Source organism: Phalacrocorax carbo, chromosome Z (genome assembly GCF_963921805.1).
Source record: "Phalacrocorax carbo chromosome Z, bPhaCar2.1, whole genome shotgun sequence".
Classification (NCBI taxonomy): domain Eukaryota; kingdom Metazoa; phylum Chordata; class Aves; order Suliformes; family Phalacrocoracidae; genus Phalacrocorax; species Phalacrocorax carbo.
The window spans coordinates 26,959,915-26,975,223 of NC_087548.1; the positions used below are offsets into that span (position 1 = coordinate 26,959,915).

General features: G+C 36.9%; 1 protein-coding gene across 1 annotated transcript in view; it reads left to right on the forward strand.

Moving 5' to 3' along the window:
• HOMER1 (homer scaffold protein 1) overlaps window positions 1–15,309 on the forward strand; it is a 92,961-nt gene that overhangs the window by 40,395 nt on the left and 37,257 nt on the right. Inside the window, exon 5 of the mRNA XM_064438666.1 lies at window positions 5,534–5,676. Coding sequence (XP_064294736.1) covers window positions 5,534–5,676 — 143 coding nt within the window. The remainder of the gene's footprint in view (window positions 1–5,533; window positions 5,677–15,309) is intronic.

The following is a 15,309-nucleotide window of genomic DNA, read 5'->3' on the forward strand; positions in this document are numbered from 1 at the left end:
AATGCAAGTGTTGCCTTTCTCAGTCATTTTACGGCTCATCTTTCCCTTTTGCATAGTGATTCTTTGCAGAAAGGGAGAGTAAAAGAGGAAAGAGATCTTTTTCAGTGGCCAGTCAATACTTCGCAGGAACCTGGCTTTTTTAGGAGGCATTGACAGAAAGGCACTGGGAGGTAGCATGAGAGTAGTGAGCTCTGTAACAGTAACCCAGTTAACTACAAGTGTCAATCCCTCTGCAGTCTTGGACTTGCAGATATCTTTCTGCATTGAATTAATAATTGGTAGGATATGGCTTAACAAAATCAGAAAATATACATGTCAGATTTAAATAAAATACTGTATTTCTCTTGGTACTGCTTTAAAAAATGCCATTATTTACCAGTTATTTAAAGTGCCAGATATGGTATGTTGCCCACCTTCTCTGCTACACCATTCTAAAAGATAAAAAGCGCATGTGCTTTTTTCTGCATTCAGTGTTGTTGCTACAGATTGAATCTTTATCGTATCTCTACAACTAGTGTAACAAAACACTTCAGAAGGTATTTGCTGTTGACTGTTGTTTGGTGTAGCCCTGCAAGTGCTACTGGTATGTGTGAGTTTCATTTATGAATGTCCTGCAAAAACTTGGTGTGAAATTAAGGAGAAACAGAAAAAAGAGGTAACAACAAAAATACCTCAGAAATAGAATATGTATTTGTAGTTCAAGTACTTACTAGCGTTAGCCATGATAAAACTTAAGAACAATCTTATCTAAAATCCACTGAAATTAGGGTGCTTCTGTAAGGTGGGGGTGCCTGTGTGTGTGTGCATGCATGTGTGCATGTCCTTCTACCAGAGAAAGACAGTGCCCTGGATCAGCCAATTACAAGAGGGGTGCTGCTTTCTTATGTGTAAGTCCCATTGAGAGCACGGCACTTTCTTGAAATGAAGAGGAAAGCGTTTCTGTGTCAGACAACTTGTGCTTTTTACCCATTGTATTAAAATGGATTGATATAAGAATACATACTTTATCTATATCTGGTATGTCTGGATGCTTCAGTCTAGAAAGCAGTTGCCTATTTTGGTACTTCTAAGACCAATGATACACATAGGTACCCCATGTGGTATCCCTTTAACTCCGCCTTAGGTAATAAAGCTTTGCAATGCTCTTATCTTGTTTATGTAAAACTAAGCCACCTCCTGTTTCTCACGTCCATCTTTTAATATAGGTTATTATTTTTCTTCATGTCATAAACTCATAGATCTTAGAGTGACAAGCTACCTGTGGTCTATTTTCAGTTACAAGCTTGCCTGTGTACTGGAAGAGCAACACTTAGATCTAGAGTTCACTGAGCTGCAGGATGCAATAGCCTGAAAGCTGTCTCTCCCTCCTTTTTTTTTTAAACTAACCTTAATTAGGTTCAAGTACAGAACCAAACAGAGCAGTTTGTGCAGTTTGCAGTCTCACCCTATCAGTTTTAAAACCAACTGGATTCTGAACCTCAGTTCTTCGTCTCTAAACAATCTGTCCTCAGTATTCCTTTTCACCCCCATCATTTCAGATTAAGACCTCTGATAATTTCTGAACTTGTGTGGTGAGTAGTTTATGCAAAATACTTGTCTGTGATTCTGAACCCCTCCTATGCAGACTATTAGGAACAGCAATTGCCTGAAAAGTTTTAGATTCACATTTTTTAGTGCAAGGAGTGGGTTGGTTTTGGCAAAATGGTCATGGTTTATCACCTGTGGGCTTTTTCTTTGTAGAAGTACAAAATTTACTTACAAAGCTTGTGGAAAAAGTAACTTTCTGGGATGTTATGTGAATTTCTATACTGGAACAAATACTTCACATGGGTTCCAGTATCTGAATCAGCAGCCTGCAGACTTACGTCATTGCCAGTCAGTACTAAACAGAGAACCACTTTGAAGAACAGCAATGCCAGGGGAGTATATGGAATACTTAATGAAAAAACAGTATGATACTTAATAACAAAACAAGCTGGAATTGTTTTGGTTTGTTCATGATTTTAGAACCATCTACTCCTCCTTCCCTTCTGTTCCATATCTAGTCACCATTATAAGGTGACTTGACCTGTGATGTAAAGCCTGCTGGTTTTACTTTAAAGACTCTTTTGTGACTGAGTGCTTTTAGTTCATAAGATTTTGAAATTTAAGACATCTTTTGATGAATACCCCTCTGTGATGTTTAGTTTATATACTCTAGGCACTGTCATTTTATACTGCTTAGCATCACTGGAGTCCCGCATACTCAGTAGAGCCAGGGCTCCTTTAGACAGTGCAGATCTCTGACAAACTCTTAAAGAGCAAAATATGCCCAAGTCAGACTCTCACATTTACTTGTCATGTAGAAAAATACTAATACTCGGTCCATGTATAAGTCCAGGACTGGTGAGTGACTTAAAGTTCAATATCCTCCAGAAACCTATATATGATACAATAGTGGATTTATACCACGGGAGAGCTGTTAATCCTTTCTTCTGAAATACATGAAATAACCGTCTGTAGCTGACATGAGTGAGAAATATCAGGCCTTAAAGCACGTCACGGATTTACAGGAAGACTTGTCATTTTCAATTTAAGCACCGTTTTTTTCCATATGGTGTCTACACAGTTGAATGTTAGAGCTAGATTAACCTGCTCTCCCAGCTAGAGGGGAAGGATGAAAATCTTTTTTTAAGCTGACTGCAATTTCTTCCCCAACTCTGTAAAGTCAGGAATGGATATGTGAAGCTACAATGGTATGGAATAAAGACTTCATTAAATATGAACATCTCACAAAAATGTTTCTAAAATTCTTCTACTCTTTCTAATTAATATAAAATGGGAACAAATTATTTGTAAACGTTTGTAAAAATTGTGTTCAGTGTAAATGGCTTTTTCTGTTGTCTTTGGTGCTTTATTCTTAGCCAGCTTCATTACAGTTGGCTGCAAATAAATTATTTATCAGGCAGGGATAGTTGTCAGTGTGTGAGAGCACTGTTTAACCTGTATTATTGGTGGAAGAAATACGTACTAGAATCTGATGCTTCTCTTCTACATACAAAATCAGGCCCTCGTGAATTTGCAGGCAGTGGACCTTTAGGTATTACAAAGACTGATGTTTGTCTGCATTGATTTTTGTCACTTGAATTTCATTCACATTAGAAGTCTGTGAAAGTGCTTTACTGAAAAATAAGCCTAGGTGGGACTTGCACATTTGTTTTTCTTCTACTGAAACAATTATTATGCATTCACACTTAAAACATTTTCATAAGTAGGCTGTGGCTTTATGTATCTAATAATAGTGGTGTAGGAATTCTAGCTTAAAGATAGAAGCCATGCAGATATTGTAGGGTGTGGTATGTATTTTTTAGAATATGTAGTGTAATTTGGTAAGGGGAGGAAATAAAAGAGAAACTCTTGGGTCCGTAAAGGCTTTCATTTAATGTCAGTGGAAACTTTTTATCAAATCAGAGGATAATAATAGACAAAACCATATAATTTGTATAAAATAATTCATGTGCCTGATTATCTTGCCAACTCTGCTCTCCTTTCACACTTAATTTCAATTCATTTTCAGTTCAGCAAATTGTTATGTAAAAATCAAGATTTAATTTTGACTTTTAAAGTATTAACACTTAAGATAATAATTTTGAGTATAAAATAACGTTCTTCCTGAAAGTAGGTAACAATTTGCATTTATATACTTTAAAAATTACATTTATATTGTAAACAACAATTTATATCTGTGGAATTAAGTCAGTGAAAGCTAATTATTTCTGCTTTTTAATCAGTAGGAATTTAATAAGGTGCAAAATGGAGACACTGGTGCGTGTGCATTGTATAGCTTCATAATTGCTAAATATAATAGAGCTTGAAGTCAGTATTAAAAAGTGTATCACCCACTAATTCAGGTTATAGAGTGAGATGCGTATCTTTCACTATGTGAGAAATACGGCAGAATAAAAGCAAAATTTTGGCAATTGTTGTTCTGCAAATGCTTAATATAATTTAAAGTGCAATGAAAACATTGAACAACAATATTTTTGGTTAAGGGACACCAGAAAGATATGGACAGCAATGATAACAGCCAGATCTTACTTTCTTTTAAAGAATTCATTTTTTTTGCATCTAGTTAAGTCTCAAAGTCAAGGACATTTCTATGGATGGAGGATAAGATTCAGTATTGGCTTTCAAAAAGCCTTATCCTTTTAAACTAGTTGAAGGCTACAAGTGGAGGTTCAAAATTAAACCCTGATCTTATATAAGATCATGACCATCTTCAGATACTTTGCAATTACTTCTGAGATTGCTGTTCTTCAGCTTCCTATGCAGAGTGTTTGACAGCTTGGAAGAAGAGCTGCTGGCCTTCCAGAGACTGTGCTTGTGCTTCAGTTTAATAACATTAAATAGTGGTTTTATGTGTTCCCTATGCAGATGCTAGAAGGCTGTGTGGTCATAGGAGATGCTTTGCTTTTGGAAATACTGTAATTCAGCTAATCCTCTGCTGTATGGGTACCCTTCCATGACATCCATTGAACTCTGTTCATGAAACTATCTTAGAATTAAATGTTACCACTTGACTACTGAAAGCCCACTAACACGTTTTAAAATCAAGATGAGCTACTTAGTTTATATGACTTGCTTATCTCCTGCAAAAATCATTACTTGAAAAAGAATATAATAAGAAAGAAAACACTAAAATTAAACCACATACAGGGGCGGGGGCTTGTAGGGAAAATCCTATAATGTTCTAGTTTAGGATGTGGGCTCCAAGGGTGTACTTTGTTTTTATAGAAAAGAAGTACTTTTCAGTGACTAGAAATTAGCAAATGGTGTTTGCTGGCCAAAACAGAAATGTACATGTTGGCATGATGAAGGGTGATTAAAACTGCACCAGTGCCTTCTACTGGGAGGCAGCCATTAGGTTTTCAGCTGTCCAGTTACATAGCAGTAACAGAAGCTGCCTGGGCGTAGCTGGAGTATTCTCCTTCCCAGATGATACCATGACCAGCAAGAGCTAAGCCGGGCTAATGTGCCTGTGGAAGTTTCGCAAGGACTCTGCTGACCAAGTGTTCTTCATAGATGTCCAATAGGCCAAACGGTGTATGCACCACCAATGGCTCTTCCACTACTCACTATGGTCAATAAACAATATGAAAGCTAGATTTTGAAACAAATATCAGAGTTATTTGTTCCACTGTTTTAAAGTAAGGGACAAGAATCCTGGTTGTCAATAGTCACCCATTGTGTAGCAGGAATGAGGGCTGAATGTAAAACCAGGAAAGAGAGAGAAGTCTGTAATAAGCAGGAGGCTGGATACTTGCAAATAATTCATAGGTCAGTTGTACAAGATAATATGAATCTTACGGTAATATACTTCTAAATTAAATTCATGGGATGGAATATGGCCATGAGGGTTGCAGGAAATCTGAGCCTCACATTAATACTACCTAAAATTTTTGTATAATTTAAGAATTAGTGTTGATGCTTGTACACACATAGCCTTTCTTAGCAGGCCAGTTTGTAATTTAATCTGTTGTTTGTTTTATTTAAGGAATCAGCTGGAGGAGATATTCAGTCTCCTTTAACGCCAGAAAGTATTAACGGGACGGATGACGAGAGAGCGACGCCAGAAGTGACGCAGAACTCAGAACCAAGGGCTGAACCAACCCAGAACGCATTGCCGTTTACCCATAGGTACAGATTCCATTCCCACATCCTGATTAAGTGATACCTGTCTCCTTCCTTGTTAAAGGGACCTTCACCCATGTTGTGTGGAAAAAAAAACAACAAACCCAAATTCGACCCAAAAACTGGACTGGCTTTCAGCTTTGCAATATAATCCTTAAAGAAAAAAACATGTATGAGAAAATCTCTTGGAATAAGATTTGGGGAACATAACTTCATAGTTTAATTAGCTTAACATGAGCCCTTGAACATTGGTTAGTGCAGGTGTCCCTTTAACAGGAAGCATTACTTCAATATCTGACATCTTAGTAAAATTAACTGCTTCACAGACAATTCCAATTAACTTTTTTTTTTTTGCACATATTCTTTAAATGACTGATAGGACTGGATGTCAGCCTTTCATTGATGAGTTGTTGGAAGAAAAGCGACTCTTACAACACTTCTGGATTATGAATTTTAAAGCAGTCTTTAATCGAACAGTTCTCTGACAGTTGAAAACATTTTTCAACTTTTTTTCAAAATATGAGAGAAGTGTAGTTCTGCTCCAGACTGAATTATAATTAGTTGCACTAGGAATGCTGTGCTCTGTTGTTCTTTAAAAAAGCGAAGACTTTTTATTTAATGATCCAAATAATGAGTTAAGATGGATATTCTTGCCTATTAGAAAGGATTGTAAATGGGCCACTCTCAGTAAAACACTTAACGTACTGAGACCGTGGACGGTAACTGAAACATTTATTAAACTTAGGACAGAGCTAGAAATACTAGATTTATTTTTTTAAACATTGTGTAATTCAGTTTAAACAGAGTTTAAGAGCTCTTGATCAAAGGTTGGGGAATATTAGGACGTCAGATATGTCCTGCAATTCAGAATGAGCAAAGATGGAATTGGAATTGAGAAGGACTTCTTGGTTTTTGTAAGAAGATAATAAATACTATTAAATGCATCTGGAAAAAATAGCATACATTTTCAAACAAGAAAAAAAAATTATACTTTTGCACTAATTTTTTAACAGAGTGATTGTGTTTATTTTTATACTTCAGCTGTCATCTGTGCATCGATTATATGTTTTAGAAGAAATGGTGCTTTGTAAGAGTGCTGGGTGCATGTTGAAGGAGTATTACAAATGTTGCACTTCTATCAATGTTCTGTAATGAGTTCATTGAAACCGTTTGTGTGTTGGAATTCTCTATCAGTATTTCTGTGAAGAGCGAGTTGTGATAAAGTCCACACATGAGTAGTGGTCTTTTTTTTTTTAAATTATAGCTGCAAGATCTCCCCTGTCATTCTGCATATGTAAATATGTTTTCTGGTATGCCAATATAGCAACTACGCTTTGCTCTGCATTGAGCGTGACTGAAGACATGTTGTGAAACTACCCAGCTGTAATTTTTGATGGTGTAGAATAGAGGTTACAAAAATTCTATGTGCTTTGCGTTTTCCTATCTACTTCATGTGTGCAGTGTGAGTGCCTGGTGGTGGTTTTTTGTCCTGCTAAATGCCACTAGCTAGAATTGGTCTTCTAACATTGGTCTTCTGCATTTTGAGGGACATTTCTCATGATGATACATAAAAGATCAGGGTTTTGGCCTGCTAACAGTAACTTCAGGTTTGTTAGCAAGCTATTACTGAAAAAAATGCAAATTTTAAAAACACTTTGAAATAAATTGAATTTTGGACTAGATAAAGTTTTTGTTACAAATAAGTAAAGATTATTTATTTATTTATTTATTATAAATAAATAAAGATGCATGAAACACATGCATGAAAGGGATGGGAAGTGAAGCCTCCAGGGTTGTGTTAGTCCTGGTTAAATATCATGTTTTTGTAGAGGCATTTCATAATACTGAATTGGCAACTAAGTAGACATACCTAGCTGCTTGTACTGGCTGAAAGGGTGCTTTCTGCAGGCAGTCTGTTTGCCCTGATTTAAAAGAGAAAAAAAAGTGAATTAAATTTAAAACATTACACCCCGACCATCAGCGACTCCCTGGGTTTTCATGTGTCAGGGATTCTCCTAGAACCCTGCCCTTCTGACAGTGCTGTGTGTTGGTGGCAATCCATGCGTGACAGAGCGGAGTTGCTGAACTGAGCCCTTTCCTTGTGCACCCTAGTAACTCCTGATGATCACTGACCCTCTTTCTCCTGCACTCTGTATTTCATCAAAGGTAAAATTTAGCCAGTGCCTCTGGGCGAGGAGGGTAGTGCTGGAAGGGCATTTGAGTGTTGTCTTGTGCAAGGCAATGCTTTTTACATACTTGCCTTTACTCCAGCAGCTGTTGATCAATCACTAGGTGCTTTTTAAAAGAAAAGGCATTTTAGTCTTCCCTCCAATGAGCTCTTCTGTAGGGGATATGAGAGTCACTGAGGCTGACTGTGCTTCACTGAAAGAACACTACTGTAGCAAGTTCATTTCTTCCAAAAACAGGGAAGCTGTATAATTCTGCTCTGGCATTGACAGCACATACTTATCCTGTGAAGAACCGAAAGGAGTGGTCCTCAGTGTAGGCTGGAGCATAGGGAAGGCACATGTGGGGCTGCATGCCAGGGACCCAGGCAGCCATGGGGCAAATGTTGAAGCTTCATGGGAAGGATGAGGTGCTGTGGCACTGCACAGCAAAGGTGGCTGGTGAGGTGGGAACTGTGCTGCTGCCGAGAGGGTTGGCAAGCTCAGCCAAGTGCAGGTGTCTCTGTGGCAGAGGACGGGGTAAATGTTTGAAGGAGGCTGCTGTCAAACCAGTGAAATAGGTAAGGGGTCTTCATGTCTGTGTGTGAACTGGAAGGGTCTGACAGGAGTTAACAAGGTCAGAAATCACAGGTGTGGAGGTCATGCTTTAGTCTATATCTTATTACTTGTCATTTTTAATCTGCACACCTGAAAAAGGTTATATTTTATTTTGTTATGACATGTCCTCGCTGGCCAGATATGTCCTCTCCTGCAAGCATTCTTCTTTGTGCTTTCTGTGTCTTAGTATAAGTAGTTGGGGCCTGTTATTTCAGCAGCGTAAGTGTAGACTAGTTATTTTCTGACCACTTATACCCAAAAGCTGAAAAACAGCATTACTTAAATCACCAGAGTTTTATTATTAAACTCAAGAGTCTTATTATTTCAGTAAATAATTATAAGTATTGAAATGAACATTTTCCATTATATGTCTAAAACCCCATTCGTATCCCATGACCATAATAGTGCAGAAATCTAGTTGCTTCAATTTATCCTCATCTGGAAAGTCCTAATGCTGTTACAAGCAGTGTAACTCTGGGCAACTGCTTGAGAGATAAGGTTATTAAACAGTTACGAGCCTTGCACAGAAGATGAACTCTTGTAATTAAGCATCTTGCCTTTTTTTAAACTATGATGGTTAATGTTGAATTATGAAATAATATTACATGGGAACTGCCACAGACTATAATATACTATAGCCTGAGTGCTTCTTTCATGAGTAAATGTTGCCAGGATAAATGAAAGTAAAATGTAGCCTAAGCCTGGCATTAGAATTTTTAAGAATTTTGGGTGAGACACTGATCAATCCTTTTCTGAATGATAGCTAGCCCAGAAAGGCTTTTTTTTTTCTAACAGAAGCTAGTTAATAAAATCTAATATTTAAAATAATTAAGACTAAAATAAGAATGTATTTTCGTTCTTAAGTAAATCTTAGTTTCCTCAGACATCTTCTGTGTTTAAAAAATATTTTTCAAGTTCTTTAGGTTGTGATTTTTTTGACCCCCAGCTGAAAACTATTGATCTTAAAATGGGGTTTGGAGAGAAGAAAGTTGCTAAAAATTTTAACTACTTCTGATGTGACTGGCTTTTAAGTAAAAGTTTTAATCCTGCTGGTGCATAGTATACAATTCCTGGTCATCTGAATGAGCCCAAAGAAATACTATTCTAAGCTTATTCAGCCTTACAATCTAATTCAAATATTAAAACTGGATAGTGCATCTGGAAAACTCTGCTACTTGCTGCTTGGGGCTTTTGGTAATTGTTTGGTGAACTTGCTCTTTCACCCTTGAAGAGAATACATTTATTTATAACAAGCTTTATTCCATTTTGGCACCTTGTGAAGCTGATATACACACTTTCTGGAACAAAATGTAAGAGGATTCTTCTGGGACAAATCTTGAAAGTCTTGAATTTTCTGTCAACCATGACTTGAACCTGTTACCTCATTTTTTTTCTTGTAATACTTAAATTTGGAATTTCCATTACATAATGTTTTGATCAGACAATATATATGTGTGTTTGTTGCTTGTTTGTTAAAATTCCTATTTTTGTATTCAGATAAGTTTTTAATAGGGAATTTTGACTCATTGCCTTAGTGAAAATGGACTTATTCTGAATGATGTTTATATCTTAGATATGTTATTGTCTAGATAGCTTACCATTTAATAATGCTGCATGTAAATCCAATGCTGTACAACAAAGAAAAAACAAAACTCTTGCTGCTAGCTCATGTTCCTTCATATGTTCATTAAAAGTTGTATGCAGAAATCTGTTTAGTAGATTTTTCACTGTATATGAAAACTACTCACTTCCACAAGCTTAAATATTTTAGTTATGTTACAGTAAAGGTACTTTGTGGATTGTGCTGAACAGTTAAGTTGGCTTTAAGGAAAAGTTTTGAGTAATAATTTTTGTGTTTTGTAATTTGAATTTATACTCAAATCCTAGTGTTTGGATGTTCTTTATAGGGTTATTCATAGCTTCCTTACCAAGTAGTCCTGAGGGGGTGTGTTACTTTTTTTTTTTTTAATTTTTGGTTTTGAATGTTATTTAACCTGATCACAGGATAATTTCTTGTTGTGAGGAAGCTCAGGAGCTCTCTAATCCAAGCTACTGCTCAAGGAGGATCAGCTATGGGATCAGAACCAGGCTGCTCTAAGCTTCATCCAGTTGGGTTTTGAAAACCTTATTCTAGAATGGAGACTCATAAAGCCAGGCTTCTTAAAAAAGGTTTCTCTGTAACATAAAAGGCAGTAACTATCTTCACATTGCACAGTACTGTAATGGACTGTGACATTTTAGGGCACACTGGAGGAACTCTGGTAAATTCAATTACTGTGTTGAGAAAAGATTATTATTTCTTGAGGCACACACAGAACAGAAACTCAAAGGTGATATGTTCCTGCTGTCAGTGTAAGCTAAGAACTGGTTAATATAGCAGCTTAGACGTAGATCTTGACTTCACCTCAAGCAACATTTGTCTGATGTTGAGAAAGTTGTAGCCTCTTGTGCTCCACCAGCAAGAGCCTAGTGGTCTCTGGAAGAAGTACACAGGGAGGGATAGCTCTTCTCTCCCCCCCAACCCAATTCCTGCTGCTTCCTGCACTCCTGCACTTCCACCTAAGCTGCTGGGATCTAGCTCAAGTAGGCTATCCTTCAAAATAAAAGTTCTTGCTGGAAAATTATTAATTTTAAAGGAAAATCTTGTCTTGTGTTTGTGTAATTTTTCATGTCTCTGACTTCCCTGATTGTGACAATTTCTAAAAATTCTTTGAAGTATCTTTGGATTACATAGTAAACCATTACATAGTTTTAATCCAGTAACATGTTGAACACAGCATAATATAGCTCATCCTGTAACATTTCCATGAGATATCTCTATTAAGGGAAGGAGAGGTGGAGAGGACTTGTATCTGGTATTGGAAGAATGGTCATGGTCTATGTGTTGCTAAGCTCTTCAAAATGAAGAAACTCTGCAACTAATAGAGCTAACTTCAGTGACTGGAGGAATGGATGAGAGCCAGAACTAAAAATAGCCTAACACTTAAAAGAGTAATTTCACCATATCCCTTGTGCACCTAAGCACTTTCTAGTTGGAGCATGTGAATTACCTGCGGTTTATTTATTGAGAACTCCAAGGGGTGATTCAGGTGATGTGAGCAGGGTGTTTGAAATTAGATTATATAAATGCTGTCCTCAGGGACAAGTGAGCGCTCTTGAAACATATCTATCAAGTACGTTCTTAGAAGAAGAATATAATCCTTATGCAATCTATATTAAAAAAAAACCAAACCAAACCAAAACCATACTACTTATACTGTGTAATTTCCCCCCTTTAATTACATACATAAGAAAAAAAGCCCAATAAAAATTAAGAGAAGAAAGAAGGAACTATCTTGCTTAAGGAATGAACTTTTGTTTTCTAAAATACATCCGTTGTGTTCAACCTGTCCAAAGTATATATGATATTAAAAGATTGTCTGTTAATACTTAAGCAACTGAAACATTGGCTTTGTGATTTGGGATATGTGCTGCTTAACACTAAATCAGATTCTGTAGGGTGAGTGGTTTGGGGTTTTTCTTGGTTGCATCCATTAGTTCACAATGATTAATTTTGTTAGGTATTTTCAAGAATACAGTTTTCTGAAATGTGTTACTCATTTTAGGAGTCTACCCTTAACACACAGTGACTTTTTTGTCATTTTTAGACATTGGTTGAGGAGCTATTCTCTCTATTCTAGATTTTCCTAGTGATCTGCTTGAATAATGATCTTCTATTATGTATTTTGATACCAGTGTGTATGCTTGTTTAAATTTGTGAGCAGTGTCTGTGAGGTTTGTTTTATGGTATGATTTGTACATATATTATTTAGAATCTGCTGTTTCGTGAGTTACATGCTCAAACATGCAATCATCTTTTCAAGAAGAATTAAAATGATAGTTAGATCTTATTATGCAGACAGTAGATAACTCATGCTTTCTTTACTCATACTCCCATCAGTGTTTTTGATATTGTTCAGTGTCATCATAGGAAACCATTCAACCAGTAAGTAGGGATAAGCTGCAAACTCAACTTTCCCCAGGAACGATGAAGGAGTCCAAGGTGTTATCTTCAAAATATCAGAGATCTCTCTGGGTAAATTTTGCTGAAGTTAGGTCAGCATTTCCAACTATAATCAGTGTCTTTTCCAACATTTTTTTCTTCAAAACTAAGAAGTGTCATTAGTATCAAAGAGAACAGACACCAAAGAAATGCCCAGGTCTCAGTGCACTATTTTCCAGAAAAAAAACACGATTAAAACTTCAGAGAGGAATTAGCCACTTTGGAGAATTGCTTTTTATTTAAAAAAAATAATCTGTAGAAACACTTAGTACTTTGAAACTACAAATGTCGTGCCTTCATTGGATTGGAAGCCTCAGTGCATACTTACCATTTTTCAGCCACCCATTAAAGAAACAGAAAGCCAGTAACACCTGAGGTTAGCAGGAGAAAAAAACCCACATAGCTATTGATCCTGAATCTCAAATGATTTTTCTAACAGTCATGGCCTTTGGAAAGAGAAGCCTTTTGTGAAAAACAAAGGCAGAGGCGATGTTTTGCAGGACAAATATTTTTCACAAAGTCTGATTGCTCAAATCAGTCCTCGTTGGTTAGGAGAGTTTATGCATGAAAGCAGTTCATGACCAAGATAACATAAACCATGCAGGCCCATACCTCTAGCATGGGATTAATTCTTGATGAGGAGGTGGGGGGCTTTCTTCAGAGCCTTTCCTATGGCAGTCTGTTCTGCAGGTAAGAGTGTCACACTGTTTGCACCTGTCTGCACACACACATGCTATGCTTCTCCAAAGAGACCTCTTCAAATTATGCCCCAAGAGCCACTGAAAAGTATATGTTAGAAGATAAAGGCTCCCTGTAGCTGGTGTGTTGCTGCTTTATTTCAAGTGCAAGACTTAGTCAACTTATCTTTACCAATGCAAAATACACTTATACAACCATCTATATGGGTAGACAAATGCTAAATAAACTTTTCCAGACTTGTTCATTTACTCTTTCCTGTCTCTAAATGGACTCTGTGGTTGTAGTCTGGTTCTATGAAACTGGGGAATAGTCTAGACTTGGGTTTCAGGGTACATATTCCCACCCACACAGGAATTACTGAAAAGGTTACACAATTTTAGAGAAAGGAAATTAAATAAAACTGAAGATTTGTGGCCTTCAGATCACTTTTAAGTATGCTGCAGAACAATCTTCGTCACTATCTTGTTTCGATTCTTGTGTATCTTACTCATTTCAATGGTCACCTATTGTCAACTTCCAATTATTTTGTAAAATCAGTGTACAGAACATGGATGAACTTGTGTGACTTGTAGTCATGGTACAATGGCTCTGTCATATTCTTAGAAGTAAGGGAAATTGGAGTGTTGCTGAACAGTTTTGAGTTCAAAGTCCCCAGGCTGAAAAACAGGTTTAGAAAAACCTTAGAAAGCAAGAGAAAACTTGGCTTTTTGTCAGTTTTGGTATATTAAAATATGTTATAACTCATGGCAACAACATACTCTCAAAATACAGCCATACTCTCTTAAAGATCATGTAAACGTGCCGCCCAAAGCCATACTTTCTTAAGTATTTCTGAAGTGTGTGTTTTTAATGAAGAAACATATCCAGTTGTTCAGTTGCTCAAGTGCTGGAATATCTTCACCCAAATTTTTTTATGATGAGGGTGATGAGACAGCAGACCGTGTTGCTCAGAGAAGTTGTGGGTGCCCCATCATTGGAAGTGTTCAGGGTAGGGTTGGATGGGGCTTTGAGCAGCCTCTTGTGGTGAAAGATGTCCCAGCCTATGGCAGGGAGGTTGGACTAGCTGATATTTAAGGTTCCTTTAAAGGTTCCTTCCAACCCAAACCATTCTGTGATTCTGTAGCAGGAATTAGTTTCCTGCTTCACTGAGAAGACAGGAGCTAAAATTAAGTCACCTGCAATAAAAATAAATAAATAAATAACCCCAAACAAAAAAAACCCGAAGCAAAATAACAACAAAAAAACCCAACCCAAACCTTTCAGTTAGTGGCTCTTTTCAAATGTAGGCTCTTTGTGTTTCCAAGTCACTTGGCCCCTCTACCCTGCACCAGGTATAGGGTCTGTTTTGGCTACTCCTCTGCTCTTCTGAAAGATCTCTGTGTTGCTGTACCTCATCTGTCTGCTTTGTTCTAACAGAAAGGATATATGTTGAATATTTTAGGCAGCAGGACCAGACCCAGTGGAATATTTGAGGGAAGCATTTTTAAAAAGGGGAAAAAAAAAAGTCTGTAACATAGTACATTTTAGTGAAAGTGAAGCTCCACTGAATGCATCTGATTGATGCCAGTTTAGTCTTTCTCATACTGGTACCAACAAGTTACTCTGCCTTCTGTGTTACCTCTGTGGTAATGGTGAATCATGAGATAGATGGTCTTCTCATATGAGAAGCTGCACATATATATAGACAGAAACCCACTTCTGAAATCTTACATATGCTGTGGGGTTATGGTTTCACTACAGTCTGGAAGGCCTGATGATAAACATATAACTATGATGACAATGTTAATGACTAAACAATTACTATTGATACAGTTTAGAACTCATTTTTCTCAAACTTCCAAGCATAATATAAATAAACGTACCTTCCTCCTTGAACAACTTACTGGAGATTAAATGATCAATTTACTTTATGGATTTTTATATTCTTTTTAGTCCTTTCTGTATTACTCCCTTCTTAACTGCCCCCTCTCTTTTGAGAAGAGGTACACTCTGGAAACAGAAATCAGTCTGGCTAGCACCATCTTCTGCAGATGTTTAAGAGCCTGACATTCATTTGATTCCATACTGTAATTTATAAGGATACTATTAGATGTGGGATAGGGGGATTTATGTTGT